The sequence below is a fragment of the Psittacula echo genome (genome assembly GCF_963264785.1).
Source record: "Psittacula echo genome assembly, chromosome: 7".
NCBI lineage: Eukaryota > Metazoa > Chordata > Aves > Psittaciformes > Psittacidae > Psittacula > Psittacula echo.
In genome coordinates, this window is record NC_137740.1 from 34,768,950 (window position 1) to 34,784,626 (window position 15,677).

General features: G+C 40.2%; 1 protein-coding gene across 1 annotated transcript; it reads left to right on the forward strand.

Moving 5' to 3' along the window:
- Window positions 1-2,559: 2,559 nt before the first annotated feature.
- Window positions 2,560-13,959, forward strand: LRRC31 (leucine rich repeat containing 31; the record flags this gene model as incomplete). The annotated part of the gene is given in 10 exon segments (XM_080624008.1): window positions 2,560-2,812; window positions 4,089-4,238; window positions 4,637-4,804; window positions 7,269-7,436; window positions 8,279-8,446; window positions 9,218-9,385; window positions 10,235-10,402; window positions 11,573-11,740; window positions 13,641-13,820; window positions 13,823-13,959. Coding segments are annotated over 10 exon segments (1,728 nt in total).
- Window positions 13,960-15,677: the final 1,718 nt, after the last annotated feature.

Consider the following 15,677-nt stretch of genomic DNA (forward strand, 5'->3'; position numbering starts at 1 on the left):
AAGAGTTTAGGTTGTTTAGCCTACAAAAGTGAAGAACTCATGGATTAAAAAAATCATCAAAACTAAAGAGATTTAACATAAATGTCCATGAGTATGTTTAATATGGAAATTGTAACATTTGCCATCATGGAAATCAGATTTTAGCACAGATAGACAAAAGGTATAGTGACCAAAAAGTGTACAGTGAAGTATGATGTATGTATACATTGTATGAAATGATTACATTGTAAGGGTGTATATGCTGTTGCCTACAAGTAAATTGTGCCCGATGGTGCAGTGTGACCCCCTCCTCCAACGTCTCCTGTTAACATAAAACAGAGTGCACTGTATCCCCTGTATTCCTTTTTGTTACAGAACTATTCAACATCCTGCTGACAGCACAGCTTTCCTCACCCTCCAGCAGTATTTCTGACCAGTATGCACCAAAGGGGTGGGAAAACAACTTTTCTTCAGGTAGTCTTGTAACCCGATCTATAAGGTGACTCAGCCTCTTCGAAAACAGCTGTTTCAGGGACATGCAGTGGTTAGCATACAGTATTAAAGTCTGTGCTGCCACTTCCTGGTTTCTGCCTGGTGAATGATCTGAACTGCGACATGATCACAGCATTTAAATGGACTTCTCAAACACCACCACCACCCCCAGAAAAGAGAGGCCAGAGAGAGCAGGCTGACATTGAGAGGCAATGCAAAGGAATAGAGGCATCAGGAAAGAGCCCACAAACCACTTGAGCAGAGCTGCTGCTATCAAACTGATGAAGACAGAAACTCCTGAAAGAAAACTACATGGAGAGTCCTATGAGGGAAAGAAGTGAGGTTTTATTTGCATATTCATAGCTCACTTCTCCTGCAAGCCCTGAAAGTACTGTAAAACGTGAGAGATCCTTAAGTGTACCAATGGAAAAGACAGGTATGTTTCTTTGTTTAAAATAATACTGTTCTACAGCATGAAAACACAGCAGGGTAACCAGCATTGTTTTACAGCTCGGTAAAGGTGCATGTACAGTTATGTAGACTGCTTTGTATAATTTTTTACTTATAAGAAACAGAGCTGTGAAAGGCTATTAGGAGCAAGACTTTAAACAATGCATCAGCTTTTTGTAAGTACTCTGCCCTTGAACACTCATATTGTGGCAGAGAACTTCCAACACACCTAGAAAATTTACCTAAATACATATACATCAGTATATAACCCCACATTTATACACACACACACAGAGAAAAATAGGTGTATATAAAAACTACATTTGCTTTATTTTGACATTTACCCCTGACCCAATTCTTGCTATAATAACATGAAATTACTTATGCAAGTCGTGGGGTTTCTGATACTACTTCATATGTTTCTCTTTTTGGGAAAGTTTGTGCCAGTGACATTCTATATAACTGACTTATTAAAATGATTGAGTTAATGCACTCTATGAATGACAGCAAATTGTGGAATGAGTTCTGTGTGCAGATCTGTACTGGGAAAGGGGGAATCTGTGAGCACGGAAATCCATTCATGAGCTCTGGTGAATCACAGAATTGAGTTCTGAGCACAGATCATCTCTCTTGCAGTCAGTGGCACACAGCAAGGCTTGATACATGCCTTTTCCATGTGGTCCTTCCAAAGCAGAAGTCAGTGAATGCCTACCTAGTTTTATGACTGCTCCGTTAAAAGCATGAGTTTGTGTGTGAATGCTAGAACTAAAACTAACAAAAGAGCATTAAATGAATGTTCAAAGAAAAACAAAACAGTTTCAGAATCACTGGATGATGCTTGTGTAGTATGAGCAGAAATAAGGAAAGAATGTGCATAAAAAGATAAAAAAAATAAAAAAAATCAAACTTTAATATTTATATTAGTCACTGAAACTGAGGTTGCTATAGTACTGAACTGTTCCAAACAAGCTATCAGGAGGGCTTGTTTTCTTCTACCAGTGTCACACTCTGAATGTTCATAGCTATGACATGGTTTTTTTCAGCACTATCGCTTCAGCTTTGCTCTAAGGTTAATGGGGTTTTGTTTGCATGTTCCACCCTGAGCTTGTGAGCATTTGGCATGATTCAGGCAAGGATGTCCTTGTACTCCCTGTTGCACACCTCCTCCTCCCACCTTTCTAACTGCTTGACTGGCCTTTGGCAAGAAGAATCACTTTGGTGTAAAACTTCACCTGGCATCCCCTCACAACAGGAACATCTCAACCTTGCTTCTTTAATGTGGCCACAAGATTGTGAACTAAACATGGAGATTCAGTGGTAGGGGAAGCAGAATTCGCCCTTCAGCGCTTGGTGGCCAGGTGAGGTGGCCTTAGGGTCTTGTTGGCACTAACCAGGCAGCCGAGAGTGATACCACTGAGAACTGGGGTCACCAAGTCTGCTGTGTTAATACTGAGTATTACCTGTTCCTTTTGGAGGGGGAGTTCAGAGTCTGGTCTACTAAACAGTGCTTTTTTGATATTAGCAGAGAGGGAATGGTAGGAAATTCTCACTGCATCTGCTGCTGTGAAAGAAAGTAAGCAAGAGTAAACGATCCTAAAACTAATACTTTCAGTGTCTGCTGATCCCCTGAAAGATGACATGTGTAGCTGCCAGGATAAGCATGAAGAGGACATCCCAAAGAGCTCCCCCTTTAACTTTGTTATGAAACAGATCCGAAGAAAAAGGTCATCTCCTGGAAAAAGAAAAGAGCAGCCTTCAGCCATAAAAAAATTCTTCAGGGGCTTCGACTTTGGGAAATTTGAACACAAGGACAGAAGGGAAATTGAAGAAAGAGAAATAAACAATTCTGGTGCTGATGATTGGAGTGAGAAGGAAGATCTCTTTGCAGAAGGTAATGCCAGTACAATAATAAAATACATGTTTTATGAAATACATATTTTAATTTCATAGAAAATCAGTTGTTTTTCTTGCAAGCCAGAATCCTGTATTTTGCTGTCTACAGTTTATCCTTTAGCTAGGATTTCCTTCTGATTGGAATATTATCAAGGATGTACCCTCTGATTTGATAGATGCCAAGCAAGGAGTGAGATCCATGTTGCTGAGGAGGAATAAAGCTTTTGGATGACCTCTCTCTTGATCTCCAATGTGAGAGATCAGTGCTGGAGTCGGCTCATTAGTTACAGAGCTTGCTTGGTTTCAAAGCCAAGAGTTGAGCAGTAGCTTGTCTTGTATTTGGGATCAGTCTCTGTCTGCCCTGCTGCTAAAGCAATCTGAAGACAACAAGAGCAGATGTTTTTCTACCACTTGACATTGGTAAGGGGGAGGGGAAAGGAATGGAAATTCATCATGTATGTGATTTTGGGCACACAAGAATACTCATTATATCCACACTAGAGAAAATGAGGCTATTTTTAAAAGGGAGCTGGAAGGTGATGCTTAGAACCCCATCTTTTGTCCTAAGAGTTTTGGGTAGGTTTGGGCAATCAATGACAGGATGGCTGCTGGGAGTGGGATTGCTACTTTGTATAAATTTTTGCTGCTTTTTTCCAGTTACAGGCATTAGATGAAATTACTGATTTGTTAGAGTTTATCAATGAATGCAAATAAAATTTTCCTTGCTGTACAACCTGCATGAAAGAAGAAGGTAAGCAAGGGATGCTTTGCAAAGCCAAGAAAAGCAGGAACTGCCTTACACACACAATGAAAATTAACACAGGCTGTCATAAAGGCAGCAGCAGGTTCACCACACAATTGCAGGGCCACTTGGCGCTAACTTATCAGGGCATATTGCAGCAGTGTGGCTACGGTGCAGGCACGTAGAGGTGGTGGTTGTATGACTTGTGCATCAAGAGTAGCTGCAGTGCAGACTTTTGCATGCATTTCATGTCCTTGAACTGGGGGTGTGACCATCCAAGTAATTGGCATAAAGGTAGTGTGGAGACATGCAACAGGAGATACTTTTCCCATTCTGCATCAGGAGCTTTGTAGTGAGCTGACCTATAGTGATCTTATCACTCAGAATATTGGTCTACATTGATCAAAAATAGATCCTGTTTTACTGACAGATTTAGTTCATTTCCTAAAGTCTTTACCTGACAGTCACAAGTAGGTTTTACACACTATGTTAGTAGCAGAAATAACCAGGGCCCTATTTCTTTGTTACTCAGATGGAATTTCACATCTCATTTCTGAAGCAGAGTCACCATCTGGTGACCAGATATTTAATCAGTTCATGCAGAAACTGGGGAAGAAACCCAACAGCAAGAATCTGGATCTAAATAATTGTGCATTACATGCAGCAGATGTAACAGAGCTGGGTAAATACACATTTCATTCAACTAGTCACTTCATACGTTTCTTTAATTCTTATTTGCCTATTCTGTTATTCACTTTCCTCTTTTCCATTCCCTTTCTTTTACACAGGCCTGGCTTTATTTAACAATTCATCTGGTGGTCCCAGGTACCTGAGAAATGTTAATTAATAAGTTACACAAATTATGTAATATACATATATAAATATAAAAATCAAACAAGTCTGTGAAGCAGATTAATGTCCTTAACACTCAAACTACAGATAAGAAAACTGAGATACAAATTGTCATAGCTTTAAAATGCTGTATTTGTTGTAGAAAGCATCTTTGTATTAAGATGTATTAATATCCAGAGTGTGCAGAGAACATGCAAAGAAAATTCCCTTTTCTTTTTTTTTTTACAGCTTCTTTACTGCCGTTTCTCCCAGAGCTGGAAGAGATCAGTCTGTCCTGGAATGGTAGTGTTGATGGGACTTTGAAAGCTCTCACTGTTCATCTTCATCATGTAAACCTGTTAAAAGTCCTTAGACTTAACAACTGCAGACTAACAGCTGAGGATGTCACCTCCTTAGGTACAGGATTTCATTTACATTCACTTCCAGACAGCTTGGGTCTAACACAATCCATCTCATCTCTTCCTACATCCTACTCTTGCAGCTTCCACAAAGGACAATGTAAACTCCTGCTGTGAAACAGTAGAAAGAACTTGGGCTTATGAGTCACTCTGCCAAGTTCATTCCTCAGGGTATTAAGATTTCATATTCAGAAGGGAACAGAATTCAGCCCTGTTTGCAGGAAAGCATGTTTTCAATTCCAATTAGTGGGTTTTTTTGTTTTGTTTTTCTACCTTTGATATCTAATGACAGAAGAACTGAAACAGAGTCTGTCATAATAGGGTCACCTCAGGTCTTCATGAGGCAGGACAGATGAGTGTTCATCACAAAAAAATGTTGGTCTTTTGGAAGAGACTTAAAAACAGAAGTGCTGCTTGAAGCTTTATGATTTGTTTTTGCAGGCCTGAGAGAAGCTTATTCCCTTGATTACTTCTTTGCTTGGAGTGCCTGCAACCCTGCTTTCTGCAAAGCATGAGATTTAAAAGTTTTAAAGGTAGTGCTATGCACTCAGGTTCTGATATTGAGTCACTTCTGGGCCTGGAGTTTACTGTGGGATGTGTCTGTGATATGTATCAAAAGGGAGGGCAGACTCAATCAACTGGGAATTCAAAAACTACTGCTTATTTTGCAAGTTCTAAAAGCCAGTCTGAGTTATAAAGCTGGGGTTTATGTCATTCATATCCAGGCTTTTTCCAGGAAAGGTTTGGCAATAAAATGACATATATGGTGGTAGCACAAAAGTGGGTCATGCTGTCTGCTGGGGACAAAAACTGTATCTCTCATCTCTACAAAAGCTGGTGAAAATAATTATTGGTCCATTTCTGATCTTTGTTTTGTTTTGTTTTGTTCTTTCCAAATTTATTTTATCCTTTATCAAGCCCTTGAGTTTTATTAGTTACTGGTTATATTTCCAACTGATTTATTCTGCCTGGTTCTTCTCAGCAGTTTCCTTCCCTCTTCTGGCTTGGTCTCTGCTGAGACAGATACAAAACTGATCATAGGTCTTGAATTTCCAGCCAAAATGTGATGCCCTTGACATGTGGAATAGCAACACTCAGTTTTGCCTGCGATTTTGAAAACAGCATGTGCATTTAGGCCACTGCTGCCTGTTTGACTATGTTCATATTTATCTGTGGAAATGTGGCCACTTGTGGACTCAGTGCATTCTGCTTAGAAATCATATAACCATAATATCAGCCTCTCCTATGTGATTGCTTAGAGCTGTGAAAAATTATAGGAGACCATTCCTGGAGTTGTAGTCCTTTATTTATCTTCTGGGCGGAAAATATGTCTGGAATGGTACTCCCCATGTCAAACAGAAACAGGCTATGCTGCAGAGGCAAAACCATTTCTCAGCTGCAGAGCATTGCTTAGTGTTCAAGAATGAGGCAATAATTTTGAATAAGTGCAGAAACAGAAACTGCAACATGTCCTTTTCTCTCAGACCTAGATATTCCCTTTCAACAACAGAAATAATTAGTTTTCTATTATAAAACTTTTGTGAAGAATTAATTTGGAAAACACACAGATGTGTGTTTTATTATTATTAATATGCAATTCTTAATTGCTAGGTTGATGACAAGACTTCATATAAAAATTTGTGTGTGACATTTTGAAATGGTATTTGCATATGGTCTGATTAATTGATCTTCTTTGGGAATGAGTTTATGCAAATATACACCTGCCTTCCTCCTCTGCAAAGGAAGTTAGGAAGCTGGATTTTGCAGTGGCATGTTCGTATCGGAAGGAAGCACTAACCCAGTTCACACTGAGAGGTATATCAAGACTGCAAAAGGCTGATTTTTCTTAATGTAAGCAAAATCAGTGCCATCTGCCTTGAAATCATGGGAAAGTTGGTTTGGGTCAAAACCATGCTCATCTTGATTTCTTATGAAGTGAGTAAGAAATTCCTGTCAGAAATGAAACTTTTACATATTCAGAAATAGTTGGGAGAGGGCCTTCTTTCATCCCCTCCAAAATGACCTGTGGGCACAGTACAGAGGACATTGGAAGCTTGCCAAATAAAATAGAGCAGAACTACACAGGGCAATAAATTCAGACTTGTCACTTGTATTGATTTTCCTATAGACTAGACTTTCTGGGTCCTGGAAAGGTCTGCAATTATGGCCAAACAGCCTGATGGGGATTTGGGAACCTGAATAAATTCCAGGTCTGTGTGTACTGTGACAATGACTTGTGATCCGTATTGCTCCTTAGACAAGGTGAGAGTTTATGCAACATTGCTGCAGTAGCAACAATTCACACATTTCACACATATACCAATTTTTGTGGCAAGCCATTTGAAATACAATAATTTGAGAACGAAGTGACTAACCTTCCTCTTTAATATATTCCAAACCTTTGTTTTCATCTTGCACTGAAATTGATATCTAGAATGAGTCATCTTGAACATCTGTTACAGGAGAGGCATTTGAAATTGTTTCTCAACTTGAACAACTGGATTTATCATGGAACAGTAACATAGGTGGAAAACTATCACTCCTGACAAAAAAAATCCAGAAAGGATGCAAGTTAAAACTTCTGAAAATTACAGACTGTAACCTGACAGCAAAGGATGGAAAATCCCTTGGTATGTGTATCGATCTAGCTGGACTGAGGGTGGCTTCACAGAGACATAACCTATTCGACTTAGATCATGGCTGTATTGAGCTCAGTATTAGTAGAAAGTTAATTTATTTCAGGCTCTGCATTATAACAGTGTTGCATTTTAATGCACTTTCTTTCAAGGGAGAAGGTTGTTCTCTCTAATCACACAAGGTATGGTTGAGAAGAAAAATAGCTGGATCTAATCCGCAGTCTGGCTGCCTCAGTGGTCCAGGGTTGCTTGATCCTTTGAGACCCTGAGCAAATCATATACGCCAGAATTTCCAACACTGACTGCTTAAAATTAGATAGTTAGATGTGGGATGGGAGACAAGGCCTGAGCAATGACAATTTAGGCTGAGTGGGGAACCACTGACCATCCCTCCTCTCTTTCACCATAGCTTAATCCTGTGTCATCTTTTGACATGATTCTGTGTTTCAAAAGATATTTACTCCCTAAAGAGAAACCTCTATGCTCTCATCTGCACTGTAGGAGATGGCCCTTATGCAACATAAAGTCCTATATATTTTCATTAGAATTTTTTCTTTCTCATACTTCTGATTTTTGTTCCCCTGTATTTTCCTAGCTATCCTTGTATTTTTTTTACCTTTATTTTGCGGCAGATTTTTTCACTGGTTTTCTTTATTCCTATCCAATCTTTGTTTTGCTGTATTTTTAGGTACAGCAGGAACTTAGTAAGTCTAAACCACACATATAGGCAAACCTGCCTACCTCATCCTGTTTGCCATGGTGCTATATTTTTCTGGGGTTCATCTGTATATATTCCAGACAATTACCAATTCTGTTCTTCTTTTCTTTTTTCCCAGCTGAAATTCTAAATGTGATCCCAAACCTCGAAGTATTAGATCTCTCTATCAACAAACTCATCGGCTACAGCATGAAGGTTATTGCTCAGGCTCTGAAAAATGTGCCAGGCTTGAAAGAGTTAAACTTGCACATATGTGGATTAAAGCAAGACAACCTCCAGGGCTTAGGTTAGACTTTATGTTCAGAAAGACTTTCATTCTGAATAAATTATACATCTGAAAACCATTTAAGAAAGGCAACGAGGTGGGATTTTGCGATGGTTTGGCAGTATTAATGGCCAATCGTTATTTGCTGTTTGAGGATTGATAAAAGACTACAGAGACTTTCAGCAGGAGTAGCATTTATCTTCCCTGAGTTCAAGCATGTGAAAGTCAGTGGGGAGAGTCACCCTCCACACCATTTATCTGAGACACATCTTAGGGTAGATTAGTGGCTCTATGGACATGCTTCCTCTCTCCCCAGACAGAACATAGACAAGGCCCAGACACTCTAGCTAACTTTTAACAAGCTAATGCCTACTCTCAGGGGGAAATCCAAATTCACCATTATCACTTAATGAGTGTCCAGTGAAGCCATATGAAATGGGCTTATTATCTGTGTCTCTCCCTAGTGGAGGTTTTATCCAGAAGACAAACCAACTGGCACTAATTAGCACATCCAGTAGTAATTTCAGCAAAATGCTGAGGATTGAATGGATCTGGGGGATGAGCTGGCCTCACCTTCACCTGCTCTTTCAGAGAGGAATGGAGTTGCAAAGATGGAGAAGCTTTGTGGTATTACTGTATGTCTCCTGTGATTATACACTGAAGCTTAGTCTAAGAGCTTTGCCTGCAATACCTTGTACAAACTTTGATGTTGAAGTAAATAAATAAATGCTAAAGCTGTGACCTGTGCTATTGTGACAGCCGGTGACCAGGATGCTCCCTTTTCCATTTCAGACTCCTCTTTACAGCAGCTTGCAGACCTAAGGAAATTAGACATATTATGTAACAAAGAGATTGGTGGTAGCTTTAAAGACTCAACAGCTCATTTGGCCAGCTTGAAAAATCTTGAAGTCCTTGATCTCCACCAGTGCTGTGTAGCAGAAGAGGACATGACCATTTTGTGTAAGAACATGTTGAGGAAATCATAGAACTATAGAATAGCTAGGGTGGGAAGGGACCTTAAGATCATCTAGTTCCAACACACCCACCATGGGCAGGGACACATCACACTAAACCATTCCACCCAAGGCTTTGTCCAGCCTGGCCTTGAGGGATGGAGCATTCACAACCTCCCTGGGCAACCCATTCCAGTGCCTCACCACCCTAACAGTAAATCCATTAAGAATCTAGGTTTTGACTTCTGAAAACACTCAAAGGTGTAAGAGATTCTGCCTAACCTAGTGAGCCAGTTAATTTTTCTGTGTGCATTATCATAATATCTTGACATTGGTTTTTTTACTCTTTAGAACAATAACAATAAAATCCCATGACTCAAAGCCTATATTGCCTACATCTTATTTTCCATGATAAAGATAATTTGCAAAGCTACTGCTGAAGCACTGGGAAATACTGACTATTAGTAATAGCAATCATAATTTATTTTTAATTTATTGACTAATAGAAAATAATAGCATTAATACAAAGGAGTTTCAGTTAGCAGCAAAGACATTTAGAAATAACCCCCATCTCATTTAATGTTAAATTCCCTACTTCACCTAGCAAATTTCAACAGGAAGCTGTGTTCTGATGACCTTCCACACAGTATGTAATACCTAATTTCTTAAACATTCCTACTGAAAATAACAAGGCTATTTATGGACTAAAACATTACTCACCATAAATTTGAGTGTCAGAATTTGGCCTTGACTTTTAGATTTATTTATAAAGAAAAGAAATTATGTCAAGCAAGTATAGAACTACATATTTGTTTTGGATTGGTAACTGTCTAATAAATATTTCATGTTTTCACAGCCCAGGTGATACCTTTACTCTCCAGTCTTCAAGAGCTGAATTTATCCTCACATAAAAATGTAGGCATCTCATCTGGACCTCTTCTGGGCAGGCTCAGGTTTTTACCGAAGCTGAAATCTGTGGCCATCAGCAACTGTGGTTTAGGCGAAGAGTCGTTTTCATCACTAGGTAGGAATGTTTTTTTAAAGAGTGTCTATTCTCTGTGTATCCTTGTGGGATACGTACTTCATTCCCCATTGGCTGAACTCCAGAGATTATGGCTACATTATATCACAGGTCCCAGCTGAAAAAGCCTGTGATGAAACCAGTGCTTCATGGGACCCAGCTACAAGGGAAGACCATTGTGTGTCTTCCCCCATTATACCTGACTGGATGAAGTCCTTTTAGTCTTTTGTCTGATAGCAAGCTTTTGTATACTTCCTAATTTGGGAAGAGAAAGGAAAACATGATTTTATATTATGTTGTAATTATAGTTTGGTTGTAACATTGCATTTGCAGTTTAATGGGGTGAAGTTCTGACTGAAGGTTTTTCACCTCACTGCTGGTGAAAGTTTCAGTAGAAACTCTCTGGAATAGAGTTAAGCATGGGGCAGTGGAGGAACTGAAGCAATGGCTGCATTAGTATAAAAGAGACTGCATAGCTATGAAGAAAAGTCCAGTCTAACGTGGGACATGTAAATTCAGCCTCTTTTGCCTACATATTGCAAATCCCAGTGGATTAGTGGCTACACTGTACTTTTGATAGGTGTTCCATATGGCACATGAAATCTAAGCACCCCTAAGAGGGATCAGTTAGTTACCACAAAACGCACTTACATTTTGTACTGTTTACTAGTGACATTGAAATCTGTAGTAAAACTTGACTGCCTTCAGCAGAAGCAGTAGCAAGGTAAATTAGTCTGAGGTCCCTGCAGGAAAAGTACTATATTTATATCATTACAATTATGTAAGAGTGACATCATGGAAATTGGTGTTGTCAAACGATACAGAGCATTTCACCTTGCATGGTGAGTTCACAGCAAGAATTTGCTGTCTTTAAATTGATATAAAATAGTTTAAAAACAAGCTGTTAAGTTAAATTGGGTTCACTGGGACAAGGTCAAGCAAGTAACATAAACAGAAAGACAAGAAACCCCTCCACAGAGTTCTTATAGATTCTGTAGACAGGCCCTTCTTATATTTTTTTATTCTGACTTTTATTAGATGAAATAAGTAATTTTCAGCACAAGTAGGCAGCCTGCTGGAAGCTTATTTACAGGTGAATTGTTGGTGAGTTGTCTATTGAAGCTGTGTTGTTTTCTGTCAGTAAGCAGAAGTTGCTAGTCTTAATCTTTTCAGCTGAGGCTGCCCTTCACCTTCCTGAACTGGAGATACTAGACCTTTCCTGGAATAAGTGCGTTGGTGGGAACCTAAAGCTGCTTTCGGGAGCAGTAAAGCTTGCAATGGAGATTCAAGTGTTAAGACTGAGCAGCTGTAACTTGGTGGATGAAGGTCTGGCACTTCTAAGTACATATAACATGGTATTTACTAGCAGTCAAGGAGCCAGGGCATTTAGACCACAATTCAGAAGGGACTTGTTCTATGGGCTGAGCATGTTTTTGCATAAATCAAATTAAAAGATGGAAAATGAAGCAGTATTTTACTCAGAAAGGGTTTTCATTTTACTGAAGTCTGGCTGTCCTGTACATGCACAGTGCAAAAGCTGAAAAGTATAAAATACAAAGAATCTTTTACTAGTTTTAAGTATTAATACAAAAAGGCAGCACTTGGAAAATGTAGGGTTTGCATCTGTTTTTTATATCAGATATTTAAACTGTCTCTGAAGAGTTTTGTTTTGTTCAGTTGCTGGCTTTGTGTCCAGTAATTTATAGAAAATGTACGCGCTGACAGGCAGTAATACAGGCACTACTAGCTCTCAGTCCATTAGGTGTGTTTCAGGATGTCACACTATTGTGGAAGAATCAAATCAGAAATACTTTTGCCCATCTCTTAGCAGCTGCTGAGAAATACTGGAAAATGGAAACCTGATGATGGAATCAATTCTAGGATCCCTTAAAAACCTGCTTATTTTATAATCATCTTTGTGATTCTGTGGGCCGGACTGAGGGGTTTTGAGTGTCTGAGATTGACAATAGCTGTGTGGCAGTTATTAAGGCCCTGTAATCTGAAGGCTGGTGAGATGAAGCCTGAATATTTGTGACTTTATAAACACTACCCTTGATGGGTGTCTCCTTTGCCAAGTGTACATTAAGGATCCCAGTTCCCTTTAGGGTATACTGGGACCATTACCCTCCCACAGTGAGAAGTGGCTGTTGTAATCATGCCACCTCATCTAGTTTTGCTTTCCTCTTTCTAAATCTTAGAATTATAGAGTCATAGAATGGTTTGGGTTGGAAGGGGCCTTAATGATCATCTAGTCCCACCCCCCCAGCCACAAGCAGGGACACCTTCCCCTAGAGCAGGTTGCTCAAAGCCCCATCCAATCTGGCCTTGAACACTTGCCCAGGGATGGAGCATCCAAAACTTCTGTGGGTAACCTGTTACAGTATCTCACCACCCTCATAGTAAAGAATATCTCATGTCTAATCTAAATCTACCTTCTTAAATTTAAGGACATTCCCTTTTGTCCTATCACTACATGCCCTTGTAAGAAGTCCTTCTCCAGATTTCTTGTAGGCCCCCTTTAGGTATTGGAAGACTGTTATAAGGTCTCCCCTGAGACAAACTCTCTCAGCCTGTCTCCATAGCAGAGCTGCTACAGCTCTCTGAGCATCTTCATGGCTCTCCTCTGGACTCACTCCAACAGGTCCATGTCCCTCTTGTGTTGGGTGCCCCACAGCTGAACACAGTACTCTGCGGGGGTGTCTCATGAGAGCTGAGTAGAGTGGGAAACTCCCCTCCATCGACAGCTGGTCCTGCTGCTGGTGATGCAGCCCAGCATACGGTTGGCTTCCTGGCCTGCAAGTACACACTGCTGGGTTATGTTGAGCTTCTCATCAACCAAAACCCCCAAGTCCCTCTCCTCAGGGCTGCTCTTGATCCATCTCTGCCCAGCCTTTAGTTGTCTCCTTGTAAAGCCTGTCTTCCTATTTTAATTAGCACTGCATACAATTCCTATCCAACTGACTCAAAGGTTTTTCAGGTTGCCATGCAATTTTAACCCTATACTTCTATTCCTTTTGAATTGCCTGTGTTTTAAATGTTGTACACTCCTTTAGCTGTGATAAAACAGTTTTTCTGACATCAACAGCATATGATTTAATGTTGCTGGGGAGTTGAATCTTGCTGTTTGACTGCTGAAAAGTCTTAAATAATATGGTATTAAAGTACTACTATTCTTACTTATAAGCTTTTAAAGCAATTGTGAGGATGTATTAGTTGTATTTGTGCCTGTAATTTCTTGCAGCACTGCTGACGCAGGATGGTCACCTAGCCAGATTACAGAAGCTGGATTTGAGTTACAATAACAACGTATCTGACAAAGGGTGGGTCATGTTCTGTCGAGGCTTAACAGTATTCAAAGAACTCTCAGAGCTGGATGTCAGTCTCCGCCCATCGTCCTGCCGTGACTGTGGGACTTGGTTCAGTGATTGTTAGCAGCATTGACAAAGCTACCTGCCTTGGCAGAGCTGGGGATGCAAAGATGGGTCCTTTCAGAATTACAGTGGGAACAACTGGAAAACTTTAATCAAGACAACAAAAGAAACATTCGTTTTGACTGTTGATGGAGGTTGAAGGTTTCTGGAAGGCCTTTCAGCACATGAACCAAGTATTATGTGTCTCTGACTTAGAAGACAGCCCTGGGTTTAGTAATCTCGTTTCATAAGAGCTCCTGAAATAGTTCCACAATTATAAAAAACTTATTTAACCTTCTGCATGCATAGATTATTCCATTTAATAACATACTCTCTCAGATTCTCTGGGCCATGCTCACACTACCATATATGCTTAATCTTTGTGTTGGGAATACTGCAGTGACTACTGTCAAATGAGCAACGATTTCAGATGGACAAGGTGCAGGTTTGCCAACAGCAGGAAGTGGCTGGGGTCTTTGCTAATGCAGGTGGCTGGGCAGCGTGAATGTGGCCTCATGTAAGAAAAATGTCTGAAAATACTTGAAACCTCTATGTTTTAAATTTTAGTTTCTTCTCCCCCAAAACTTTTGCCTCTTTGTGAATCTATAAAATTGTGAGGTTTGGAAAGCATCGCAACAACTCAGGATTATATATTAGTCCAGTAAGGAAAATAGATAAGGAGCTGTTCTGCCTCTGCTCAGCCCTTGATGCCATCTCATAGTGTAGATGAGTCCTGCGTACAGAATCAACATAAAATCAAGTTGATTGGTGTCTTTGCAGGTCTCAGGGACAAGGGAAATGCTGTGGTAGGTTAAGTGAGAGAGATGTCCTGCTACCTTAGCAATGAATTTTGGATACAGAGCACTCCAAAAGCGTTCTGGGTAAGGCTATGCAAAGACTTCAGGAAACTGCAGGGATGCCCCTTCTCATCCTGAGCTGTTTCAGACTGCACTTTCTATACAGACCCTTTTATGACATGCAGCACAAAAAAACCCCAACAAACCCAACAACAACAAAAACCAAACTTCCAGATATAAGAGTCTGATCTACAGCATATGAAAGCCAGTGGGAGTTCCCACAGTGCCTTCATGCTTCCCACATTCAGGATTAATCCATTAACCTTCACAACACCTTGTGACATAGACAATGTTCTTATACTTACCCTAAAGATAGAGGAAATAAGCAAAGTCTATTATTGAAAGCCACAGGGCATCTTTTAGCTAAGAGCACAGCTCTGTGGCCAAGAAAAAGCACCAACTTAGGATGTGTAAGTGGCTCCTTCTTTTTTTATTTGATAATTTATTTGGCATTTTACTGTATTTGCTGAAACAGAGCCGAATTCTGGCATAGTCACTCGTGTCATGGAGCATGTTAACCCACACGTGAGCTCAAAGACTGCAGTGGGATTATTCATTGGAAAGGTATTTTAGGAAGTAAAGATATAAGATCTGCCCACTGGGTGAGGAGTCTTAGAGAAATCCCAAGGCAGCTTGAGGGATAAAGTACTGCTGAATTAGCACTGAGTATATCTACATGCTGCAGCAATCTTGTGGAGGAGAGGCACAAAGTTGCACTTTCCTAACTTGCTAGGACCCCTCTCATGCAGATGTAGGTCAATATTCAGTCTGGATGACCCTTCCAACATCAACTTCTGGCTGGTCAGGGTTATAACCAGCAGTTGACCATGCTGTGATGGTACCTCTTGATTGTTTAATCCATAATTTCACGTGAGGGTCTCCATGGACTTCCTGGTTCCAGTTTCAGTTCTACATGAAAAGTGTGCTCGGCTCCTGCAGCTCTCAGAAACATGAGGTGAACTGGAGTGTCTTGGTCAGAGGTAGCAGGGAATTGCTGCAGTGTGGGATCAG